The sequence below is a fragment of the Taurulus bubalis genome, assembly GCF_910589615.1.
Source record: "Taurulus bubalis genome assembly, chromosome: 8".
Classification (NCBI taxonomy): domain Eukaryota; kingdom Metazoa; phylum Chordata; class Actinopteri; order Perciformes; family Cottidae; genus Taurulus; species Taurulus bubalis.
This window is the reverse complement of record NC_136596.1, coordinates 14,362,291-14,388,611: the sequence shown is the minus strand read 5'-3', so window position 1 is coordinate 14,388,611 and position 26,321 is coordinate 14,362,291. Positions and strand designations below refer to the sequence as shown.

At 39.6% G+C, this 26,321-nt stretch overlaps 1 protein-coding gene across 1 annotated transcript; it reads right to left on the bottom strand.

The window, feature by feature from the left end:
- Nucleotides 1-2,663: 2,663 nt before the first annotated feature.
- On the bottom strand, nt 2,664-21,669 carry antxr1a (ANTXR cell adhesion molecule 1a; the record flags this gene model as incomplete). The annotated part of the gene is made up of 18 exons (XM_079222009.1): nt 2,664-4,624; nt 7,012-7,092; nt 7,909-8,076; nt 8,348-8,443; nt 9,189-9,230; nt 10,684-10,779; nt 11,077-11,155; nt 11,276-11,345; nt 13,939-14,037; nt 15,339-15,399; nt 16,298-16,378; nt 16,523-16,591; nt 17,228-17,307; nt 17,921-17,954; nt 18,120-18,201; nt 18,686-18,757; nt 18,843-18,914; nt 21,512-21,669. 18 exons carry the CDS (start codon nt 21,667-21,669, stop codon nt 4,205-4,207), a joined length of 1,860 nt encoding a protein of 619 aa, XP_079078135.1. The 3' UTR covers nt 2,664-4,204.
- Between the last annotated feature and the right edge of the window lie 4,652 nt (nt 21,670-26,321).

Sequence of the window (26,321 nt, the reverse complement as noted above, 5' to 3'; positions counted from 1 at the left end):
TATGTTATCACTGGTCTCTGAACTACAAGTTAAAGAACCTGGTAGGCCTGTGGAAGGTCCCACAACCATGACCTGAAGTCTGCAGAAGAAGAGAGGCCTCGACGAGAAGAGATCTACAAACTCTCTGTTTGTGTGAAGTGTGCACTAATCCAAGCACCGTGTTAGACATTCTATACCATGTAGATTATTATGCTCTCCTGGTCTTTCATTGATCTCGTCTCGGAGGCGGCTGAGACGCTTCAGATGAGTCTCCCTGTGGTTCTCCAGCTGTTTCTCAAGCGTCCTCTGGAGAACGGAAACACTCACAAAACACATCATAGACCCACAATCATGCAGATATTTGAAAGCAATAATGTCATTTGACTGCTGCAGTCTCCAGCTGTGATGGAGAGAAAGTGTTTTTCCAGATACACCATGCCGTCTGCGGCTCCTCCCCCAACGTCTGGTGTCTTTTCTGTGAGAACCAAACAAAAAAGACAAATCCGATCCTTAAATGGGCTGCAATGTCAGCTTCAGGTATTATGAGCTTCTGGACATCAGAGACAATGATATTCTGTGTAAATCACACTGAATGGTGACTGAATCTATCTATAAAACACTACGTTTTATAAATTAATGTATTTTCAACAAGTTAATGAAGAAGCTAAAGAGGCTACTGAACTCTGTTTTATGATTTCAATTATTCAACATAACCACAACGCAGCCGGTAATGAGAAAAATATCCGACCTCAGAGTCAGCACAGAGAAGATGATGACGATGCAGTCAACAACGTCATCCAGACAACCCTCACGCACTTTTAGGGCAAGGACACCTATGCAAGACTGCTCTTCATAGACTTCACCTCAGCATTTAATAGTCATTCCATACAAACTCTCTGTAAATCTCCTCACTCTTGGTCTGACACATGCTCTCTGCAACTGGGTGCTGAACTTTCTCTCAGGCAGACCCCAATGAGTCAGAGTTGGCAACCGCACATCTGACACAAGAACTGTGAGCACAAGGACCCCCCAGGGCTGTGTACTGAGTCCCGTGCTGTACACCCTCTTCACATACGACTGGGACAGAGGTGGAAAGGGTGAAAACCTTTAAATTCCTCGGAACGCACATTAGCGAGGACCTCACCTGGTCTCATAACACACTGCAGAACATTAAAAAGGCCCAGCAGCAACTGCATTTCCTAAGAAAGCTGAGGAAATTTGGCATGCCACCCAAAATTCTCAGCAACTTCAACATATGCACGGTCGAGAGTGTCCACACCAGCTCAATCACAGTATGGTATGGAAACTGCACTGCCCAGGACAGGAAGGCACTCTTCTCACTCTTGCCATCAGGCATCTACAAGAGTCCAGAACCATGAGACTGACAAACAGCTTCTACCTGCAGACGCGCGCAGACGCTCGCACACACGCACACACGCACACACACACACACACACACACACACACACACACACACACACACACACACACACACACACACACACACACAGCTTGAAACCGAAATAATGCCTCTTTTTTGTCCTTTTGTTGTCCTTTTATCTTATATGTTTGTGAGTGTGATGCCATTTAGAAGTGAAACCCAGTGTTTTTAAGGCGTGATTGATGAGTAAAAGTCCCTGATGATCAGTAGTATTTGATGCATTATATTTAGGAAATAGATAAGCACATGGATTTCAGTTTCAACACTGACTTGAACACTTATGAGCATATGTTTGATAATGTATTCTAGCATGTAAACCGACTGTAGGCCAGACACTAGTGAATGTTGGTTTAACACAAAGCTGACCTCAATTCTGGAGTAAAATCTGTTCAACAAACTGTCAGTTGCAATTTAAGATCTCGGGTTTATCGCTAAGTTGAATGTTTTATACTGATGAAGAACTACTTCTTAAAGAATTTACCAAAAGAGACTACACCCAACATAACACTAGTGACTATTGTTATTGGGTTATGGTCTGTGATGTAATGTTTATATAGTATATGTTAGACAGCTGTGATGTAATTCTTAAGATAGAGGGCAAACAAAAGCTGGCAATAGACTCGATGACATTTTGCATTAAGTTTGTGCAACAACAAAAATTCACTATCTGATTAAAAAAAGTGTCCCTGCATGCTGTCAACCTTAAATGTTAAGTCACTTTCTTTGAGACATTTAGAAGCTGCAGTGCCTTGCTCCACTCTGTCCTGTCAATTGTCTGTCCCCAAATTATGCCCAGATGATTAGCACTAGGACACCTTTCCTGCAGCCTGTCCACATTTCCTAAGGATTAAATGGTGTCTAATATTTTCCAAGATAGCTCACTCCATTCGTGCATGTGACATAATGCAACACATGAACATCTGGGATTAGTTAGCCATGCTCTGCATATTCTTTTCTCTCTTTTTGCATCACAGGGAGAGGGAGTGAGGTGCTCTGTGCTTTTTGCAAATAGCCAATGTCCACTGTGTGAACCTGGTGATCCCAGTGGCAATTTCAATTGTCTAACTTACAGTGAAATACAAGAAAATAGAATCAAAAGTTCAATAAGTGTTACAGAATATTGTTGTATCTTAACATACTGAAGAATACATGGAATGTGGGAAACATTCTGTAGAGTGTTGAAAAGCAGGAGCACTGTAAACACATTAAAATCTTTACCTTTGATGAAACCGAGCAAAGTGGCTGTTATCACATTGTCAAGAAGTAAATCACGCAGGTTTACTGGTCAGTAATTGCATTTCCAAGAACAATACATGAAGTCAAATATAAAAAAAATACATTTTGATTGTTTACTTTCATTTCATTTTCAGTTGTCCAACTGGTAGGAGACCCCAGGGAAAACCCAGGACACGCTGGAGGGATTGCCACCGCGACCTGACCCCGGATTAAGCGGATGAAAATGGATGGATGGATGGACTTTCATTTTAAATTAAACCAACAAAGGTGTCTACACACTGTACTGTATTGTTGGAAAGTTACATATGGTCTTTTCAGTTTTTCCACGACATCTATGTAAGACTCTTAGAGTGAAAGATGAGTTTATAATTCTCACTGCATTCGGATGAGACTCCTCTGATCACCATCAAGAAACAGCTTCATATTAACCATTAATTTCATTTACTAAACTTTGTATGACCCATTGAAACAGCAGGCTTCTATTATGTCCCATTATTTGAGGAACTGGAAGCATCTTGTGCAAATAAAAGCCAGATCACTTTGTTTAAGTTGATTAAACAGGCTGTGACAAATAGTCTCGTTCTTTTTGACACAGACACACATTCACAGATATCTGAACACACATGGTTATATCAAAATTAGTATTTACATAAAACCCTGTGCTAGAGGCTGTAGGTGGATGAGCAAGACGATGTGCAAAGCTTTTCCCTGACTGACATATTTTTGCATATGCAGTGATTTCAGTGACTCCCATGAAGCCGTTTAATATGGCACGCAAGTTAAAAGTTGCAAGAATAAGTTTAGATATATTGCGTTGCTGTTTCAATATGCAATTTGTTTGCTGGGTTTATCAGCAATTGCAGTTGTTCTAACCTCAAATGGTTCTCAACAAAAGTACAAATAAAAAATGCATTTATGTTAAAACAATAAAATAAAAACAAGGTAGAAATGTGACAAAAAGATCAACTCAAATATTTGCATGCAATTGCTCAACATTCAAGAATACAAAAACTGGGACTTTAAGATTCTTCTAAAGCATCCTAAATCTGTTGTATGTGAAATATTTGCGGCATGAGTCTTGTCTCTCTTATCAGGAAATGTAACACAGGCACATATTCTAGTGTCTTGATCATTTTGAACGTGACTGTGCTCCTTGAGAAAAGGCATTAGTTCAAGCCAGGATTTGTCTAATCTTACGTACACATGGAAGGGACTCTGGGCCTGAAGCAGCTCTGAGGACCATCGAGGAAAATCATTTAGAGCCGGCCTGCATGACCTCATTTGTAGGGAATGTTGGTGTAATTCAAGCATCTGAGCAATTGCACTGTTGGGCTAAATGTGTACAAAAGTCACTGTAGACAAATAGCTGAAAACAAGTTCTCGCTGGTCCACTTCACAAACAGAAAGGCCACAGCCCACTGAGTGTGGCACAAGACACTCGCAGGTCCTCACAGGTACAATCAAGGATGGTCATGTGCTGATTGTTGGTGAGACTCTTGAGTTGCCTTTCATATTCTGCTAAACTCTCTCCCGTCTGCTCCCGGGGCTTTACAGGCCAGGGCGAGGTGGTGGGCGGGCAGGTGGAGGGGCTCGTCCCGGAGGAGGTGCATGTGGAAGATGAGGCAGGGAACCAGTCGGGGAGGCAGAGGGTGGAGGCGTGGGAGGAAGCGCCGGAGCTTCAGGTATCTGCATGGTGGTCGGAGGAAGAGCCCGGGTGGGTGGGGGTGTGTAAGGGGGAGGTGAAATGGGAGGGGAGGGAGTGGTGGAGGTGGAAGGAGGAGTCAGAGACAGTAGTGGAAGGGTTGAGAAGGAGAATGTTGGAGATGATGGAGGGCTGCTGGGGAGAGGGGAGAGGGTGCCCTGCAGTGGAGGTGGAGTCTTGCTGGGAGGGTTGTAGATGGGAGATGGGTGATGGTGTGGGTGATGAGGAGAGGGAGACTTTATGCGTGTGAAGTTCATGCATCTGCCCTGGAATTTGAAATCAGACCTGATTTTAGAGCATATAGTGACGATAAACAACCTTGCAATTCTTATTTTCTACACGTGACTTTTAATATCAACAAACCTTTTCTCAGTCACAAGGGAATTATTTGTATGCTCTACTGACAGCCTGCCAAAATAACCTGCCACCACCCTGTCCAAACCAAAGTGAGGTCACGCAAGAGCGACTATCATATTTCAGAAACAAGCTACACCCCAAGAGCAGCTGGGAACAGGGAGTCAGGGAGTGGACTGATCGGAATGACAGCGCTGTTCTCTCATTCACAAGCGGGGCGAAGACAAAGACATGTTGTATTCCTTAGTGGGAGGAGGACAGTGTATATTATGGACTTTAAAATAATACTCTTAAATCCCCTTTAAATGACCTTGAATTCTTGCAGAAAACGTTTTTCTTGCACGCCTCGATGGTGTACAGGGATTCTGAAAACGGAGTGAATCATTGAATCAAAGTAAATGGAGGCCAGATTTAACAACAGCTATAACAAAACATAGGTTTACAAACGTTCTCTCAATTTCCGCAATATAAACCAAGTATCCAATTGTGTTTAGTGTTTTCCAAAGATGCATTTTTGCCAAACTCTTAACTAACACGTTGGACTCATAGGTTGGCGTCCCCTGGCATCGTACTCGATACCATGAAACAGTCGTGGTGCAAGTGTATTAAATAGGAACATTTAGGTGAGAATTCAAGTGTTTAGGAAATACTGAGCACACAACAGGATAAACGGGATTTGAATTATTCTGTAAGAGTTTGTAAACCGATGTTGTGATAAAGTTTTGACATTAGACTTTATAAGAAGCATTACACCTACCTGATTTTAATTAAATGCATCAAGGATTTACTCTGTTTTTGACCATTTCTGAATACTTCATTCTCTGTGGAGGCATGCACGATTTTTACAAGAATTCAAGGCAACACGCAGTGAGTAATTGATACAGAAATGGCCATTTTAACAGGGAAGTATTCTTGTGACGTCTCTTGCACTCCTGCACTGAATCATAGTTGCAGCTAACCTACAATTCAGTCAATAGAAGAATATGTGATAAAACATTTAAAGAGTGATATTGAGTTTTTAGCCTGATGTCTTGTGCCCTGTTTGATTTCCTTTACTAATTACAAGATTCCCCAGTTTTTAGAGGCTCATAAATAAATTACACGTTACGGCAACCTGCCTTGGGTTTCTCTCCGTCAGGCAGTAGGATCAACAGGCCTCCTCCATCCCGCCGCTGCATTCATTTAGGAGAAGTTATAAAAACAAGGCTTTGACAGGAGACTCCTAATTGCTACCAGAACAAGCTTCTTTACTGCAAATCATCAAGGAAACTAGAGCTGAGCTGTTTTTCCAGTGCACTAATGAAGAGCTTTATAGTATGGAGGACTCACTCATACACTTCTAATTACAGGGTGGTGTGTCAGCTGTACTTACTGTATTTGAGGGGGAGGGGGTAAAGGATGGATGTTATCGGTATATGATGCTTGCATTGAGTGAAATATTCCTATTTTAATAGATCCACAAACATATTAGACTGAAATATTTAGCAACATTTATTGCATAATTGTATACTATTCTACACTATGTGACATGCTGTAGTTGGTACCTTCACTCCTTTCAGGTTTCAAATAATACAAATCTGGAGCTCCAGCCTTGTCAAAAGCCTCAAATCTTTAAACACCTTCAACTTTGTGGGATTTCCTCTCAGCCTCTCTGACTGAACCTTCTATTACCAGGGAAATATTTCCTAACATTGTCATAGGGGGTTGTTTTATCTACTACCACCATGCGCTTCCCTACAAAAATCCAATTTAATTGAGTAAATGTTCTTCTGTTATTTGAGTTAGAGTTTGAAGACCCTTTACATTATAGACGAGAACACAAAAGTGTTTATCTAGCTTCTTAATTCTGCTCTTAAACAGATTAATGCATTTAACTTGTAAATATAGCCTAAAAAATGTACTGTGAATATTTCTGTATTTTTTATATTGCAATATAGCAGAAAAAGAAAACATCACAATGTCAATTTTTTCCAATACCATGCAGGCCCCCAAGTCTGGCTCTGTCTCTGTTAAGTGCATTAAAGTTTCTGAAGATCTTTTCTTCATCAACTTTGAGGGTAATGATTGCTCTTAAATCAACATTTCTTACTCAATGAAAAATGAATCATTACATAAACTCTTGCGAATAAGGTTTAATGCAGACTTCTCTCAGACTCTTTTTTTCAACACTTTTTTTACAACAGTTTTAGACTACATGTCAGCTGCCAACAGTATAGAGGTCACACACTGTTAACCTTCCATCAATCGGTAAAATGTAGGCTGTATGCTTTCATGCCTATAGCTTTTGAGTTATTCTTACCTTGTCACCCGGATGAGGTCTCATTACAGACACACGGTCGTAGCCTTTTCTTAAAAGTACCAACAATGCATCCAGTTTGCTCTATTGAAACACAGAGGAAATCAAACTTTTAAACCATTTCATTCATCTCAAAATTACCTTTTTATTCTTTATATCAAGTTTCTGTTATCAACCCTTTTGTCTTTTCTCAGTCAACAACACTTTTTCACACTGTGTGCCGAACTCGAGCTGCAGTGAAATTACCATTATTAACCGAGTCCTAGTGACAAACTGAAATGGTTTCAGTTCATCGTGAACTGACTCTTTATAGCTTTTAAACACAGAAAATACTTTGAGGATAAAGGCAGCAATTGCAGCTGTTTTTCCTCACAAAACTGCTGGCTGTGCAGCTCTACTCCCTGGAGGTCAGTCCAACTGAAGTCTGGTTTCTATTAGCAATCCCCCGCTGACTGCATGCTTCGGAGTCACTCCTTTAACCCTATGCTGGCCTTGGAGGAAGGGACTGTGTGCCAGTAGTCATTGAAGCATTATTACACAACACATCTCATGCTACTTTCACTATGGCATTTTAATAATGCCATTATTTACATATCCTCAGCCAGATTAACATGCAGTCATTTTTAACAGATGATGTCTTTCATGCATACAAAACATTTATCCCAGCAGAGGCCAAAACCATGAATGCTTAAAAAAATTATTGAAGGCTCAGATATAATAATAGACTTTTTAAAACAAATATATTGTAAATCCTTCACAATTTAATGTTTTTATTGAAATCATTATTATCATTACTCCAATATGTTTGCCAGTTTTAGTTGTTGTCATCAGCGAGGCTTGAAAGAGCATCTCCAGACCAAACACATTCCCCAGACAGTTTCCTCCTGGCTGGTACCTTACCTTGATGGGTGAGTACCACTTGTGTGGCCCCATGGGTTTGCGCATGCCGTTGTTGAGGATGTGTGTGGGGGCCTCCACATCCTCTTGTTCAGGCATCTTCACTTTGGCATTTTTGGCCTTTTCCAGCTTTGCTCCTTCTTCGGTGGAGCCTCTCTCACCCCAGCGGACCTGATGACAGAGAGTATGGAGAGTCAGAGATGTTTGACGGTTCCACACACTGCCTTTAAAGACGGTCAGGATACATAGATGAGATGCTTAATTTCAGTGTATATGCAAATAAAGTGAGTTTCATTGAAAGTGTTATTTGAACTTTCTGAAAGTGGGGTGGTCAACTATCCATATTCCTTTTTAACAACCCCAATGTGTAAACATCTTATCAGGTTTCTTTTAAGTCCAGTATCCTTATCCTTAGCACAACAGATGGTCTATTTGATCTAACCTCCATCCTTTTGATTCCCCCAACTCCTCTTCCTCCGTAGTAGGAGGCGTCTACAGTCGGCCATTTCTTCTTAGGGCCTTCAAAGTCTTCATCATCCTACGGGGGAGTGACAGGAAGTACGTTTTATTGTGATATATTAATAAATAATTTAACAAGCTAATAGTTCGCTGTTTTTACAAGAATGTACAGTATACACATCAAATGAACACATAGGACCTACCTGGTACAAATTCCCTCCAAAACCAGCCCTCATTTTTGTCCCCTCTGTGCGAGTTGTCAGATCAGAGGAATTACAAAGCCCACAGCCATAATGAAAGCTGGAAGTTGTATGTGAAGCCATAGCTGTCATGGAGTCTGCTTTTGGAATAGCTTTACCCTGTTAAACCTAATTTTCTGCTTAATTGGTGCAAATAAATGTAGCCTGACGTGTCTCTCAGTCGCATTGTGGCTTGCTGTTATTGCATTGTAAGTTTGGGCAGTTAAAATGTATTTGATTAACGTTAATTTGTGGATCAAATCCATTTGAAATGGTGTTATTTGTCAGTTTAATTTCACTAAATGTTCCATGAAGGTCCAAAAAGCTCCAGAGGAAGGGATTTAGAAAAGAGAGCAGGAACAAAATGGTAAAAGTCAGGATTTCACTGTTTGAAGAGGGCGTTAACTCACATTGAAATAATTACCAAATGAAATTCATACCAAGACTCGCGCAAGTGAATGACACCGCATGGTCATTGAGATGTAAGATACACAACCTAACACTGGTGGCTGTCTTAATCTAAAAATAATATATTTTCTTTGGAGTCATAAGAAACAGATTGAGTGGAGACGGTGCAACTCATACCGAACTCTCCTCCAGAGCTGGCGATGGGGGTTCATGGATGATCTGTGGAGGGAAGAAATTGCACGAGCGGTGAAGGAGGGGAGGTTTTCTTTATTCATCGGAAGACCACGAATGTCACAAACACGTGTATCAAAATCGATTTTCATATCGTCTGTATGTCACTGCAATATGTCCTATGTGTGCAACAGAATGGTTACACAACACACTTCTGAGGAATAGTTTTTCATCCAAGTCTCTACTACTTATTAACAAGTGCAAAGCACTGACCTACAAATCTGGTCCTGAGGTTGTCGATTGGGAAAAGGGAAGAGTAAAAGGCTCTCATAACTTCTGTAATTCTGTATTATTTGCTCTTAGTTTAGATTTTTCCCATCGCAATATGATCTGTCTGTGTTTTTTGCACCAGTGCAAAGGTTTTTAAGACATTAAATGCACTTGGCAAATTAAGCTGTTCTGATTCTTATTTGTGATTTTCCTCAATGCTTTTTCAAATCCTGGAAGACAAAATTATTTCCCATGGTAACCTCTCATTGCTTTCCGAAACAGACTTGCTGCAAAGACTTGAATTTGTAATTTAATGGACAAGAACAGAACAAAAGTAAAGGGAGGGACAGCCATGTTGTAAAAGCTGACATCGCTCTCTGGCAGTTCTCAACTTTCCTGTTTCCAGCGGTGGAAACAATGGACTGGATTTTGAAGAGAAACTATACACTCTTCATTTGAAAGGAGAAATACGGATTTTTACAGCAAGTGGCTGGTTAACATAGAGTTTACTGAAATATTGAGATTGCCTTTTTACTGTATTCAGAACAGATGACTCACATACAAATACTTCTCATGACACTCTTTATTTATGGGAAGTTATCTTGATTCTCCAAATCTCATAGTAACAAATATATCAAACCAAAAAAGCATAGTTGAGTCTTTCCTTCCACACCACTAGCTGGAAATTGAAATTAGTCAGCCTCATTACTGGTGAATGTGTTACTAGTTTAGGTCTGCCAGTGAATATACTGAAAAACGATTAGGAGGTAAGACTCGGAGGTCACCTTCTGTGACCTATGGAAACACAAATTATCTAAACAGCAGCATAATTACTTAAACACGCGTTCACCCTGTGACCTTAACCTTTTCTGGCTGTTGCCTAAATTCAGCTCCAGTTCAAAGGGACATACGCCCTTGTTGACTCATAGACTCTAGCCTTCCAACCATGGGAATGTTTTTTAGGTTAATAAGATGCCTTTAGGGACCTTAGCCAGCCACAACAGAGCTGGAAAAGACATTTATCTCCATCATATTTTTCTCAAGCAATATCTCTTCATTCTCAAAGTGTTTAAAGCCATCAGAAGCTATCTGTAAAGCAGCCTTTATGCATGTTATTATTGCACTAGTGTGTGTTGTCTTGGGGTCAAAATGACTCGTGTACGAGTGTATATGTATGTGTGTTGATGGGTCATTTTGACCCCAAGACAACGCAAGGGTTAAGAAAACTCACCACAGTGCAGCAGAGAGGCCAAAACCACCAGAGGAGAGCCAATACCAGGAACAGCATCAGGAGGAGCAGAGCTATGGCCAGGATGGTCCCATCAGACTGTGACAGAGACAGTAACGTCAACACAGACTCTCTGAACATGTAGAGCACTGAAAATATGTTAACCCCTTCTCTAGCTTTTTGGTTTTCTTTGGAAAGATGCTCTTCAATGTAATCTGATGATGCTGAAATACTTTAGTTTATTCATCATCCTGAATTTGTATTACAGGGGTTTGGATTAGGTTTACTAGTTTGTTGTCTACTGTTAGCAGTCACGGACTTGGGCTGTCCTAGTGCACCACTACCCAAATGAATTAGGTTTCAAAGCCAAATGCTGGTACATTATATTGTACTTACACAGCCCACAGTGGAAATGGTAACTGAACTGGAGATGAAACTGAGACCTTCATTCATACTGACATAAAGGTTTGCTGCCCTGGAAAAGGAAAGAAAAAATAAAAACGTCTCGACTGTTTTTATGCGGTGACTTAGAAAAAACAGAGTAGATGGTGTCATATGAAACCCCACATTTATTTTAATACATTACAAGACTTACATCCCCTCCTCTTGAAGGACTGGTGCAGGGCAGAGAAGATATGTATCTTCGACAATCAAAGGCTTTACCACTAGAGAAGAAGATGGAAAGGGGTCATGAAAATGAAGAATCAGCCAAACATTCCAGTTTCATAACAGTCAGTAGTTTTCATTCACATATAAAGCTCATACCCCTAAATAATGATCTGAATCACCTTTCAGATGATGTAATTGTTTAGCCTGCTCACACTATTAGTGTATTGAATGGATAATGCCTGAACCGTGTTTACTGCATTTACACACATTACTTCATTGTAATTGAAGTCATGAGTATGCTCATGTTAACAGAAGTTGAATGATGTCACGTCTCTCACTGTAACTTTGTTTTTTTTCAAGACAAAGGCTTTGTTGTCTACTGTCTCAAGACATCTGCATGACTCTCAGAAACATCATTACCACAACAGCTTTTGTTTTTCAGGCAAATCTAGATCCTCTCCTTGTTCAGTTGGCTTTTAGGAAAGCTGCTCCAACAAACATCATCACCCAAGCCTGTCTGTTTATCCTGGAAGACGGAGAGCATACCCCAGAACTGAGAAAATCAACACAAGCGCGACTGCTCTTCTCTAGAAACACCATGCAGGACGGAGGGGCAAGGCGAGCACCGCTGCTAAACACGGCTCACAAACTAGGCCAGATATGATCCCACTCAGAGTTCATCTCTGCACCCACCTTGTACTCAGAATGGCCTTACACTATGATTACCCGAGCGCCTTTTAAACAACAAATTACAACAAAGTCAAGTAAAAAGCTGACGTGGCCTGATTCTGCAGATTTCCACCGTATGAATCCATTGAGGATAAAAAAAGACTGGCAAACATCCCAGAGTCCATGTCATGATGTTTTATTGGACTGTTTACTCCCCAAGGCAAGAGAGAGGTCCTATCTTACGAGGTGCAGACAAGCCAAGTACCCAGGGATCAACTTTAACCATTAGGTTCATCACTGTTTAATTACTTACTGGTATATACCTCTACTCTATTGACGATAACGGCTACATTAAAAAACATATATTATTGATATGTTATCAATACACAAATTATGAAATTGTAAACAACAACGTATTGTGAGTGTGAATCAACTGGCCAAAAAAGAGACACATTTCATGATAAAAAGGATGAATTTGACCTTTTTCATTTTCTATAGCTGTTGCAAAAGTATGGAAGCCCACACACTCCGTCAGTAAAAGAAAACAAAAATTGAGATAAAACATCATAATTATGAAATGGAAAGTCGAAATTATGAGATAGTAAGTGTGCATGCACTTCGGTGGTGCTGTTTTTTTTATTCTTAAATATCTCTTTTAATGGCGAAAATTGGCTTCCATACACCAATTGTGCATTATTATGCAACAATAATTTTGTAGGAAACATCAGATATTGTGTGCCCTGATTCACACTGTTCAATATTGTCCATATAAACATCTGTCACCAAAGCACTGGACAGCTCAGGACAGGACCTGCCATATCCTCCCCCGCCTGAATGTATTTGCTGCTACTTTTTCCTGGAGACACAAGCTCAAACATGGATTCATCTGCTCAACACATGCAGTTACATATGCTGCTTGGGGGAGTCAGTGGGGACATGTTAAGATGTAAGAGAGAGAATATAAATGGTTTCCCTTATAGTACACAACACATATTTACCTCCAGATGAGCTAACCCGTACCTAATTATTTACATTTACCCCTGATGTGAAGTTAATAAATTCCAGAGGATCGTGTCAACAACCTAGAGAAGTGAATGAATCTGGAGGAGGATTGCACAAGCACAATGGGATTAACATAAGGAGATAATTTCACTCAAATTGTTTCCATGTCCACTGTTTGTCTGAAGGAAGTTGGATGTTGCATCGTGCAGAAATTATTATGATTCTGAGGAATCGTTGATGTTTTCATACGACACAACTTTACTCTGTTCCCAAAAAATGTGATTTAAATTGTAAGGCATCTGTGCTGAATGTTGATGGCGTTAGCAAAATAATTATTAAAGAGGAGAAAATAGTCCCTCTAGGTAGCAAAATATAGCCAACGTTAGAAAGCAGAAAATATCTGAGTAGATGGACTCAATGAACTCGAGTTGACTGATAAAGACGTTGAGATGCACTGACATGCCATCAGGTTAAATACTTATGTTCACCACTTCTCCCGAAGAGGAGCAGACTTGTTGTCTGCCCTTCAATGCTGTTCAATATCTTGCTTTTCAATTAGACCAGCACCTTCTGCAGCTACTGTGGCGTGCCTGATAGGAAGTGGTTTTAACTACCATTACAGTAAACCCCCAGTAAAAGACAATGGGGAACTGGTTGTATCCTTCAGGCCTTTTCCCCCTTCTATCTCGTGTGTGGTTCTCCTGTATCTCTTGTTTCTGGCTTCTTCCCAAGCTGTAAAATTGGGTTTATAACAACAACAAAAAAACAGCAGCATGGCTGTTTGTTTGATCTCAGCGGATTCAAGCTGTGCGATTGACTTTGTGTTTGACTTTTGGGAAGCTCAGTTAAGTGTAATTTAGATTCATTTTACCTGCAAACACATGCTTATTCCAGCTGTTTTTATTATAAGTGATCAGCTTTGAGTCGATGTGTACTACAGTAGATGCAGTAAACACGGTTCAGCAAAGCTCCACTCACTCTTAGTGAGGGTGTCGTTGATGCGGAAGCTGCACAGGACCTTATCGACGTTGCGGGCGTGGAGGAATCCATTTCCTCTCACCACCACTTGGAAGGACTCTGAGCGAGGAGAGGAGAAACACAAATGAGACCCCAAGAATTGAAAATACATTTACCATAAACTTGAATTATGGGTCAGAGTAGCATCCAAACATCTCATCATGTAATAACATTATGTGACACTCTCAACAACCACTATTGCTTTGTCACAGTGTTACTGACTTGAAGTGCACAGATTTGGTTGAGTTTAGTATTGACAAGTGGGTGATATGCTCAACACGTCAAAATACAACTTCCTTACAATAACACAAATTGTAATGTGTATTAAACAATCTAAAGACTAGCATTATTGATAAGTCATTTTTGTAATCTTGTTAATTTAGCAGGGACAATGCACAATGCATATATTGTACCACATATAGCTAAAAGCTCCTTTTTCATCTTTTGTCTCTGTGAGGAAGGTCACAAGTGCGGCCAGGTTACAGAAATACAAGAACAATTGTATCTAAACCTTACACTGCCAAAAAAAAGAACAAAAAAGAACAACCACCCCCAAAACAAACAACAGAACAATACTAAATTCCCACTAGGGTGCACACTATCATCTATTAACAAAAGACACTCTGTATCAATGCTGCCCACTTTCAGTGTCTCTTAACTCAATGGCTATAGATATAATTGTACTTCAATCAAGTCTTCAGGCACAATTTAAACTTTTTAAAGAACTGCAATCCAATTCTCGGTGGAAACAAAACAAACATTGTTGGCCGGAATTCAACATTTAACAGTCCCCTTTTGTTAAAATACTGTAGCTGTAGCCAATGTTGGTGCAGTCATGACCCAGCCAACACATGGTTGTATGGATGTTCCATTCCATCATCCAAACCGCTTATCCTATTCAGGGTTGCAGGGCGCTGCAGCCAATCCCAGCTGACATTGGGCGAAGGCAGGGTTCACCCTGGACATGTCGCCAGTTAATCGCAGGGCCCATATAGAGACAGAAACCATTCACGCTCACGTTCACGTTCACACCTACGGGCAATTTAGAGCCTCCAATTAACCTGAACTGCATGTCTTTGGACTGTGGGAGGATGCCAGAGAACCCAGAGGGAACCCACACTGCCACGGGGAGAAGGTACAAACTCCACACAGAAGGACCACCCGGGATCGGGAATCGAACGCGGGTCCCTCTTGCTGTGACAGTACTAGCCCTGGATTTTCATCTGCTCTCTATCTAGGAATGGCGTTGACATTTGTTTTTATCTTCTAGTACCAATATGGGTTAACTAAGATGTGCTGCTGTCTGATTTAATTCTTTAAGAGGCCTAGGATGAACAGGACGTCCATCTTCCTTGTCTTACCTCCTGCACAGATACTAGAGGGCTCTGCCGCCAGGATCTCGATACAGGACTTCTTCAGGATCTGAGGAAATGAGGAGAAACACTTTTCAGCAGACAGCCAGCAAATCTCAGATAATGGAGCATTCATGTTTACATAGTAGTTCTTTGCTGCCATAACAATGCTCTGAATGTTGTATATCGCTCCTTTAAACGCACCAACAATTTCTTTTTGACTCTCGACTGAGCCACAGCAATGACTTTTATGTGCTTATTAATTAAGTTTATGCCACTGAAGTTTCTGGCTATGACGTTTCCATCTACTCTCATTTGTGTTGTGCAAAATGTTTCTGTACTCGCTGCTTTCCAGGAATCTACCGATTATAATCCTGGAGACAAAGAAGACTGATTCATGACCCACTAGTCCGCTCACATGAATAAGAAGCAACGGCTTTGAGTCGGTTGTTAATCTGCTCCAGATGACAGTTTCCTGATCTTTAACTCTGCTCAACAAACCTTGTTTCCCAGTGACAACAGCCCTACACGCCAAACTGGTTTTAATTTTTTTTCAAGCTATCAAATACAAAAATGTAAGTCAACACCACTGAGGTGGGTTTTAAGAGATACAGCATACGCATTGATTGTGTTTGACCAGACGTCAGACGAACAAAAGCGGGCATGTCACAGGCGCAGCACGTCTTCCTGGAAGTGTGTCTCTGGCTGGGCTCCATCGATGGAACAATTTAGCGTGCTTTAAATCTGTTTTTGTCTTGTTTCCTGTGTGCACTTTGAGCAGCGTGTTAATAGATTAAAGACAAAGTGATTGAGACATTTTGAAGAACATTAAAGAGGATTTCCTTTCGACCTCGCACTTAATTTTTTTACTGTCTATCGGGCCTCAATGGTACTAATGATGATATATATATATATATTCAATGCAAGTGCTGTTAGAACAAATTTGTGGGCCGAACTAAAGTACTCACCGAGTCAATGACCCCTTGCAAGGCCTCAAATCCATCATTTACTGGGAAGACATGGTCCTTACTATCAGCTATCTTTGCCAGCTGGAGAGGAAACAAGTTCTGACAATCAAAAGTGCACACTTAGTCGACACACTTCAAATTTGAACTCTTGCTTTCTATTTCACTCGCTGAAGCTGAGACATCATGAAACATAAAGATATGGACTAAAACAAACAAAACAACAACCTGTGTCTCATTGAAGTCCTTGACCCCCACACAGTAAACAGAGGCACCCAGACTCCGGGAGCGGTTGGCCTGTCAAGTGTGCGCAGATTCACAGCAAAAACAGGAAGAAGCACCTGGGTTTAATTATACCTCTGCATTGCATAACATCATCCAAAACAAAGTTAAAAAAGGCTTGTGTTTGTCGAGATTTTACGAGAAGTTGAGCAACACTGTGTTTTCTGTGAATATTATTCAGACGTCATATAAGAATAGAAATGTCACACAGATGCCTGAATGCCAAACAGAATAAGACACATTCTTTGTTTATTATCACAGGTGATGCCTGTGGCTTTTGGGGCTGACTCTGAATGATGTTGTAAGACTTCTCACATCCGTCGACTGTAAACCTCACTCATCCCTGTTGTCAACATGTCTGAGGGCACTCAAAGCTGATTTTATCCTCTGGCCTTCACACACCTTTACCTGAAGTGTATGAATGTTTTGAGGAGCCACTAAATCATTGGATAGACGGCTGTGAGGAGAACGACTGGGCTCAGATTATATAAATCTGACAGACATGCTCTGATCTCATTTTTCCAGACTAAAGTAAGGAGATCAAAGTGGTGATGTATAGGGTGTCAGTGTTTGATCTGATCCATTCTATGCTCAGTGTTTCACCTGGTTATAATTTGTGTAACCCACATCATTTCTCGTTATCTCTCTCACCTCTCTCTCAGCGTAGTAAAAAAGATCCTCATGCAGCTCTCCATCTGTCAGAGCTATGATAACGCTGGCTGTGCGATAACCTGCAGACAGAAATAATTTGGTCACCCCTGATGCAATTTATGTCCTTATCTTATCCTCTATTGCAAATAACCATGCAGCATAATTAAGATTAATGCAAAATCTAATCGCTTTTCTGATAGCATCCAAATCAATTATGAGTTATGTCCCTGTTATTGTGACATGAACTCACTCCTTCACAAAAGTAATTCCGAGTGAAGAAGCAAATCCAAACTGTCAATTAATGCAGTGGATCACACCTGTTTTGTAAAACTTTGAAATTATATAAAGTCAACTCAAAACTTTTTATTAGGTTAATAACTTTGAGCTGTGAGTAGGTTGTTCGATTTGATTTATTTGTAAGCCTGACATCTGTTTTTGTAAAAATGGAAAGGAAAAAATGTTTCACTTAATGCAGGAGAAAAACATCTTTGTTTTTATAGTCATCTGACAACCTCCTTGCAAACAGCTGACTTAGTATAAATAAATAAATAATGAAATTATATTCTAAAGTAAATATCCACTGAAATAGATAATTGATTCCTAATTTATGTATCAAACTATTAAAAAGTTCTGGCTTATCCATAGTTACTTAAAACAATTTAGCATGTCTTATTAAATAAAAGTAATACACACCTTCAGTGTTTCCATAGTATATCTGTTCACTGGCCTGTAAAAAAGAAAGAAAAAAGTTTGAAATCTGGTAGCATGTAGAAATATACTTCTCCATGATCTACCACAACAGAGCATTCTGGACTGTGTGATGTTTGTTCTGGAGTCAGTGCAGAGATAAAGCAGATGCCAGCTTGGTATTGGACATTTAGAGGCCTCTCACCCTCAGGATGCCCTCATGCATGAAGGTGTCTCCCCCTGGAAGAACCCTGTAAAGCTCCTCCAGACCTTTACGAATGTGTTCCCTAAGCAGATAAAACAGAAGACATTGTTGATAATCTAATATAATTGTTGTCAGATTTATCTCTGTACATATACTTTTAAATAAAACCAGACGTGGTAACAGAATAATAGTTTCCATCGGGGCAGCATTTGCAGAAAATACCAACAATGTGAAACCAATTAATGCATTGAAACAGTATTTGTTTGTATTGGCTCAAGATAGACATGCGGATAGACCAGAAATTAGCACTGAAGAATAAAATAAAATAAGAGGGGAGCAGTGAAACAATGACAATATCTTGTGACACTGTGAAAAGATGAGACACATATACTGCCCACAATGTGTCGAAAAACCACACGATGAAGTAGTTGTCCAAACCTACGACACTATAGGCAGATCACAGTGAAGGGAAGTATCTGTCTGGAATCTTCTTGGTCATAAAGTTTTGAACGGCATAATAAAAACAGCAAAGAATTAAAAGCCGTATTAAGGGGATCTGCACCCACCTGTCTTCTGTCAGGCTCATTAGGATCCTTCCCTCAGTGGAGAACACGATGAAGGACATCCGCAACTGTGGACTGGAAGAAAGAAAAATATACTCTGCTCGATCAGTGATCATTTCTACGTTTTTCCCGCAATTGACAAAATTCTGATTTTTTTTACCTTATGAATCTATGAGCTAGATGTTCAACAAAGTTGTAGATTTCTGTCCAGTGATTCTGCACACTCCCAGATCTGTGAAGATAAACGCAAAAATGTTTAAGCTGCATGACCTCTTCTCTGTTCTACTGTTTGAGTGATGCCAAATGAACTGGAGATCATAGACGGATTATGGATTATGAGACAATGGGCTGATGCACAGTTATTTAAAAAGTCTGTCATGCCTCTTACATATGAGCAAAACCCACAGACTAAAAGACTCCCCAAGTAACTAAAAGGATTCATCCCTCTGAAGATTTATTGTGTCTCTTTATAGTTGTTTGCATACAATTTGGGTCTCTTTATAGACATTGTGTGTCTCTGTGTAGAGTAGACAGTATATCCGTGTATCTGTTTTTTGTCTCCTTATGATCATTTCACTTCTTTGTAGCGCGTTTGCATCTCTTTATGGCAGTTTGTAGTCATTTTGTATCTCCTTGTGGTTATCAGTGTATTTTTGTTGTAGTTTTGTGTCTCTTTGTAGTTGTTTTGTGTCCCCATGTTGAAGGTTTGAGTCTCTTGTAGTAGTTTTGTTTCTCAAGTCGTGATTTTGCATCTCTTTGCAGTTATCACCCCCTGACCCCTTGGGCCCCTGGGGCTGTGCCCGGTAGATCGGTAATCCATCTGTGGTATATATATCTAAAGGGAAAAGAAGAATAAAAAGAGCCTGGATGACTAAATGCCTTGGGCAACACAGCTGGTTTAATCTGAGAAGTAGCAATAATGTCGTGCTGCTCAAATTACTGTTAACATCTTTATAATGCACCTGCAATTATACCAATTTTATTGGAGTCAGATGAAAGTACCGTCATTAAGCCTTCATGCAACCAGCTCTGTGATAACAACCGCGAGGGTGTGGATGTTAATCGTCTTGCACTCTTTTTCCTATTTGCTATTCACATTTTTCGACAATGTTTTTATTGGACCGTATAGCAACAGTTATAAAGTCTTCTGTTGGGAAAAAAAGATGAAGAGATTACGGAATGAGTTGGAGAGAAGCTTCTCAGTATTGATATCATCTAATTGAATAATCTTCAGATGTCAATATACAGTTTAAACAAAAAACTGTTTTCATGTAACAGTGTTGATGCTTATCATTATGTCTTTCATTTAAACTGTGTTTTTATAACCTCACACCCCCATGCAACATTTCTCAAAACATCTATTTTTCCATTGTTACCATGACACAAGTCCCCATACAAACAGCCCAGCCAACAGGCCCGAATATTGGAACATCTGGATGTAATGGAGCAAGAGCAGTGCAGAGACAAAGAGGAGAGAAGAGGGATCGGACAGATATAGCAAGAGGACAGTGAGGGCACGTGGAGGGCATCAGTGCTAAAAGGTATAGCGAAGAAAGCTAAGATCCTGAATAGAGAAAAGACAGAAAAAGCTAATGCAGTGAATTGATGAGTCTGTGTTGTTAAAACATGGCTCATGCTAACAATTACCCTCTATTGTACTCAATTGACTAATTTCCCCCCAGAGAATCAGCAGTGTACCTGGAACAAGCGACAAAAACATGTAATGTAGCAGAACTGGAAACCCATCACCATTTCTGGAGGGAGAGCTACAGCGAGAGGTAGATGGCAGACTGCAATCAACCAGTCCCATCTTCCAGATGAAAAACATTATCAGTTGGATGATACATTTGTGGTTGACCTAGTTACCAAACATTTTGGCACGTGGTAAAAAAAGGAAATGTAATAAATGCAAGTAGTTTTGAAGCCAGCTTTGCGAAACACACAAGTCAAAAGCTCTCTGTTACAGTCCAAAAGCAACTGTTAGGGTACATTAACAGTCAGTGCTAGTGGAGCTACGTGCATATGTATCTACTGAATTAAGTCTCTCTCATTGAATCCCAGTCAGGAAAACTCAGTTAAACAGTGCTCATTTAAAACATTGACCCCTTTTGAAAACATTTACTGTTTTCACTCGACATGCTTTGGTTGATGAGATTGCTCACTAGTTGTTTAGCTAAATGTGGAGAGCCTGACATTTTAAAATTATCAGTTTGGTAGTTTTGATCAGGTAATTAGGATGTATGGCTGAAAGGAAACCCAGAGATCACCAAAAATAGGTTAGATGAACATGAAAACTATTTCTAAATCAAGACCAACTTTGCAGGGAGGCCAAACATCCTGTAACCTACTTGAGATACACCGAAAAGACTATGTTAGGACTCCAAGAAGATGAGGAGATATAACGATGCACTTGGCAAGCCAATCTGGATAAAAACTGCCCTCGTGGTTTACCATCTGTAAACACATGCCAAGCTAAACTGTAGATCGAGGCCTGTCACAGCAATGCATCATTAATCAATCCATCCATTTTTCTGCGTGACAGGAGACCAGAGGGCGTAACAATAACAGAAATCAGGATGACATCATACAAACATTTTGGCAGACCAGATGGAGAAGCACTAGGGAACAAGTAAAATAATGCACATGTACTTTTTTTAAACTTTTTTTAATATAATTAAACATAATAATGAATTGCTCTTATTCAACCCACTATATTAACTAATGCTCCTCATAGACTTTAGCATGAATGACTTTCACTTGTTAACAGAAACCATCCTTTTCATGCATCCCCTCTTTAGTGACTCAGGTGATGTGTGTCAGATAACTCACTTGTCCAAAACAAAGTAGAGATCGAAGCCTCCAAAGCATGATGACGATCCAGCCTGCCTCCTGTCCTGTTTTGGTCCAGTATTAGCAGCAGTAAGAGCAACCAGCGCAGCACCAAACACCACTGGCAACCAGGAGCTTCTGCTCCAGCACGAAGGCATTATTCAAGAAAAAGTTGCAAAGTTAATCCTCCGAGCAGATTCTTATTTCAATCCTCCACATGATTGTTACCATGAAAAAACAAACATATATATATAATCCTAAAGAGAGCAGTGAGTGTAGCTATGAGGTTGAAGTGGAGGGGAGAGAGAAAGCATGAGTCTTGTGGGTCTCACTGTTGTTGGGACCCTCTCATCACTGTTTCCGACACGGCACACACAAAGATGAGAAGAGCTCCACAACCTCCAACTCTCACTGCTTTTTGTTAATGACAAGACCCTGTATGTCTAACTGAGAGTCTCTGAAAAACTCTCTCTCTCTCTTGTTTGTAGAGGAAGAGAGTGATGACGAAAATATACTGAATACACCAAAACCTGCTGGCTTGTCCTACCACCTAGTGGCTGCTTTTCAAAAATCAGTGGAGTGCCCCTTGAACATGGGTTGTGTTTTCTGTTTTGGAAATGATGTTCTTTCTCATACAAAAAGAAATACAGAAGAAATGTTTTTTTGTATTTATTTATTCGATTGAAATTGTATTTGTAGCAGTATTTTATTTTCCTTTTCTTGCAGCTGTGCTTCCTGCTTGGTCATGTGTTTCAACACACAAAACTAGTTTCCTGGTGAGAAGCCAGTAAGGGATGTCATCTGCATGCCGTACTTCAGACCATCAGACCACTCCATCACTTTCCTACTGCTGCATAAATTGGACACAGGACGCTCGGGTCGTTTTTCTTGTGTACTATGTATTTACAAGCCCGCGAGTTAAAAACTGACACACAGTCGTCAGGGAAGCGTTGGGGTGTTGAATACCTGCAAATACACAGCAAACACACAGTAAACAGTAGAATATCTAAGTCTTGATTTTTTTTTTACAAATTAAAAAACTTAAGTTTAGCTTTTGTGATCTGTGTACACACCCAGCGCAACACCTAATGCAGGTACAGTCCATACATTCACTGTTTCTCCAAGAAGATCCCATTTGATGCCATGTCTTATCCACATCGTCCTGACAGTGGGTCATGCCTTTGGGTGCAAAGAAAGAGTGGTAAATATCTGTCAAAACGTATGTGTATGTACCACAAATATATTGTATGTGGGAGTTTTTCTTTCCTTTTACCTGGTGCCATGGCTTTACCGAAGCATTGAGCATTTGACATTGACGCCAGAGCGCACAGCAGCAAGGCCAGTGCCAAATATTTCTTCATGGAAAAAATGGAAACAAACATCACAGTTTTAACATTTGATTCCGGTCAGATATGTTTAGAGTGGTGCAGGTTTGAGCCCTAAAACCTGCAATTCAGGTTCTCTCGTCTAGAAGTCATTTTGTTTCATGTCTAAAATAAGGTCTGTGGTGCACAAGCTTTAAAATATGTTTTGTTCTACGATATAAAAAATATCCATCTTGTGAATTTTGAAGCTTTCACATGATGGTTGCTAATATGTGGCTAAATGAGACTCCAAATATCATCAAGCGACTTGTCCCTCTTCACAGCCTCGTTGTGTTTACTCGTGCTCATTTGATCGTGGTGTTGAAAAGCCTATAGCTTTTTACTTCCGGCAATTGCATTCACGCTTCAAAAATCAGAAAAGTGGTGTTCATTTGTGAAGAATATCTTGGTGAACAAAATGTATCATAAACTTGTGTTTGCCCATGGACTTAGAAAAACTGAGCAATGTTGGTGAAACAATGTATCTCTGTACATCCATCATCAAATCTCTAAAACACAAATGAATGATGTCGTAAAGTGCTGCCATTTTGACAATCATGACTTGAGTTTCATGCCATAAAATAAGTCAAAGCTCATTCTAAGACACTTTATTCACTAGCAAAACAACTCTCTTCCCCTCCATGATTTACTTTATCCCTATAAACTCAAAACTAGCTATACCAACAGACACTTTCACAACTCAATGATTTGTAACTCACCATATTGACAGTCAAAATGTTCTTGCTTGAATTGTGTTAAGAGATTAACATGTAGGCAACTTCACTTTTAGTGAAGGGCTCTGTCTTTTAAACAGTGGGTCTGCAGGGACCTTTGGAATTAAATAAGGGGGAGAGGAGCCACTTTACTGGAAGAGGTCACTTTATTGTTTGTTTTTGCTAAATACAACAACATATAAAGTATAGAACATACTGTGAACGATATAGACAAACCCATTTTTAAAATAGTGTAGATTTATTTTAAGATTTAAAAAAAGTTAGTTCCTCTATGTCATGTCTGCTTTTACTTTTTTGGAGCGAAAATAAAATATTTTAGTACCACTCGACATTCTGACGGACTGAACAGGAACAACAGATTTAAGCATCACATGACCTGAAGAGATAATTCATACTCCGTCTGACTTTCTATTCCCATTCTTTTTTAAAATATAGTGAATTCAGTGTTTGGTTTACATTTTTAAACTTCTACAGCATTCTTATCAGCGCTGGACTTCCACTGCTGTCAACAAGCACATATGTAAAGAAACTGTAACCAAAACAAAGACAAATATAGAATTTTGAATAGAAATACTTAAAATTCAGATCAGAATCTCCTCTTTCTATATATCATGTATATATTTAACGTACATACATAACATACTAATTCAAACTAGAATGCTTTCCTCAGTCTAAAATAATCCCTTTTACTCTCAGAGTACTCTTATTTTGAAATAAAGGCAAATTGAGAAGAGACCATGAACATAATTAATATGCTTTGATCAGTGCTGATCACTTAATGATCAATGCATGAGGTAAGTAGGGAAATGGGAAACCTCTCAACATACTCTAAACTAATAGATTCATGAACATAAGTCTCATTGTATGTGTTCCTGCATTCTTACAATATGCAAAAACAAGAAATACATAATACAAATTGGAAAAGGAAGACATTTTAAACATATTTTTGGGTTGTGTGTGCCAACAAACAGTGTTTCAACAGTGAGAGATCACACATGCATACCATTTCTCAATGGAAAAGTTCATTATTTCCTTTCTGCACCATACATTGGAACAAGAATAGATGATTTGTTCTTCTTGTGCACTATGTATTCACATATCTTTGGGTCAAACTGACACACATAATTATGGACTGTTTCTTGGTCATGTGCAGTGAAACTGCTTCCCATCAGGAACAGGCAGATCTTGTTACCTTTGGCCAGAGCCAACTGTTCGCTCTCACAATTTGTTGAGGTTTTAACCAGTCTGAAATTGGATATTAGTTGTAATTGTTTTTATTAGCCTTTCATAGGAACTTTACTTCTGTCAATTGGTCAAATTAAAAAAATATATATTGTGCATGAAAAAGAAAAATGTAGGTCCTTTAAAACAGCTCTCAACAATATATAGCCCGAAATTATTTAAGTTAAAAAATTAGAAACTCCCCATGTTGCCAAACTATATTGACGCTCAAGTGAGAGCATGCCAAAGAGTCTGACTGAGTGCACAGAAACATTTTTGATTTAAACAAGAGGGAGGGTCGTGCTGTTGTATCTGCATGTTACTTCCAGTACATTATGGTGACATAATATTTGCGTTTGGTTACAGATTAGCAAATTTATAAGACATCTAAGGACTGAAAATCTATTTACTTGTTTTATTTGTCACATTATGTAGAGCACTTTAATCTCAACAGACAAAACAAAGCCAGATCATTTCATTTTAGGTTTGTAACCATAATATGAGAAATATCTAGTAATTGTCTTATTATTTAGAATATATTTGGAAAGTATACACAACTGCACTTTAATGAAATGTAATACACAGGTTCATGTTCCCGACGTGATTAATTGTAAAAACTTGAAATTGTATTTGTAGCAGTATTTTATTTTCCTTTTCTTGCAGCTGTGCTTCCTGCTTGGTCATGTGTTTCAACACACAAGACAAGTTTCCTGGTGAGAAGCCAGTAAGGGATGTCATCTGCATGCCGTACTTCAGACCATCAGACCACTCCATCACTTTCCTACTGCTCCATAAATTGGACACAGGACGCTCGGGTTGTTTTTCTTGTGCACTACGTATTCACAAGCCCGCGAGTCAAAAACTGACACACAGTCGTCAGGGAATTGGGTGGGTGTTGAATACCTGCAAATACACAGCAAACACACAGTAGTAGAATATCTAAGTCTTGAATTTTTTTTACAAATTTAAAAACTTAAATGTTGTGATCTGTGTACACACCCAGCGCAACACTCATCGCAGCTGCAGTCCATACATTTACTGTTTCTCCAAGAAGATCCCATTTGATGCCATGTCTTATCCACATCGTCCTGACATTGGGTCATGCCTTTGGGTGCAAAGAAATAGTGGTAAATATCTTTCAAAACGTATGTGTATGTACCACAAATATATCGTATGTAGGAGTTTGTCTTTCCTTTTACCTGGTGTCATGGCTTTACGGAAGCATTGAGCATTTGACATTGACGCCAGAGCGCACAGCAGCAAGACCAGTGCCAAATATTTCTTCATGGAAAAAATGGAAACAAACATCACAGTTTTAACATTTGATTCCGGTCAGATATGTTTAGAGTAGTGCAGGATTGATCCCCAAAACCTGCAATTCAGGTTCTCTCGTCTAGAAGTAGTTTGTTTCATGCCTAAAATAAGGCATATGGTGCACAAGCTTAAAATATTTTAATGTTTTGTTCTACGATATAAAAATACGTCAGTAAA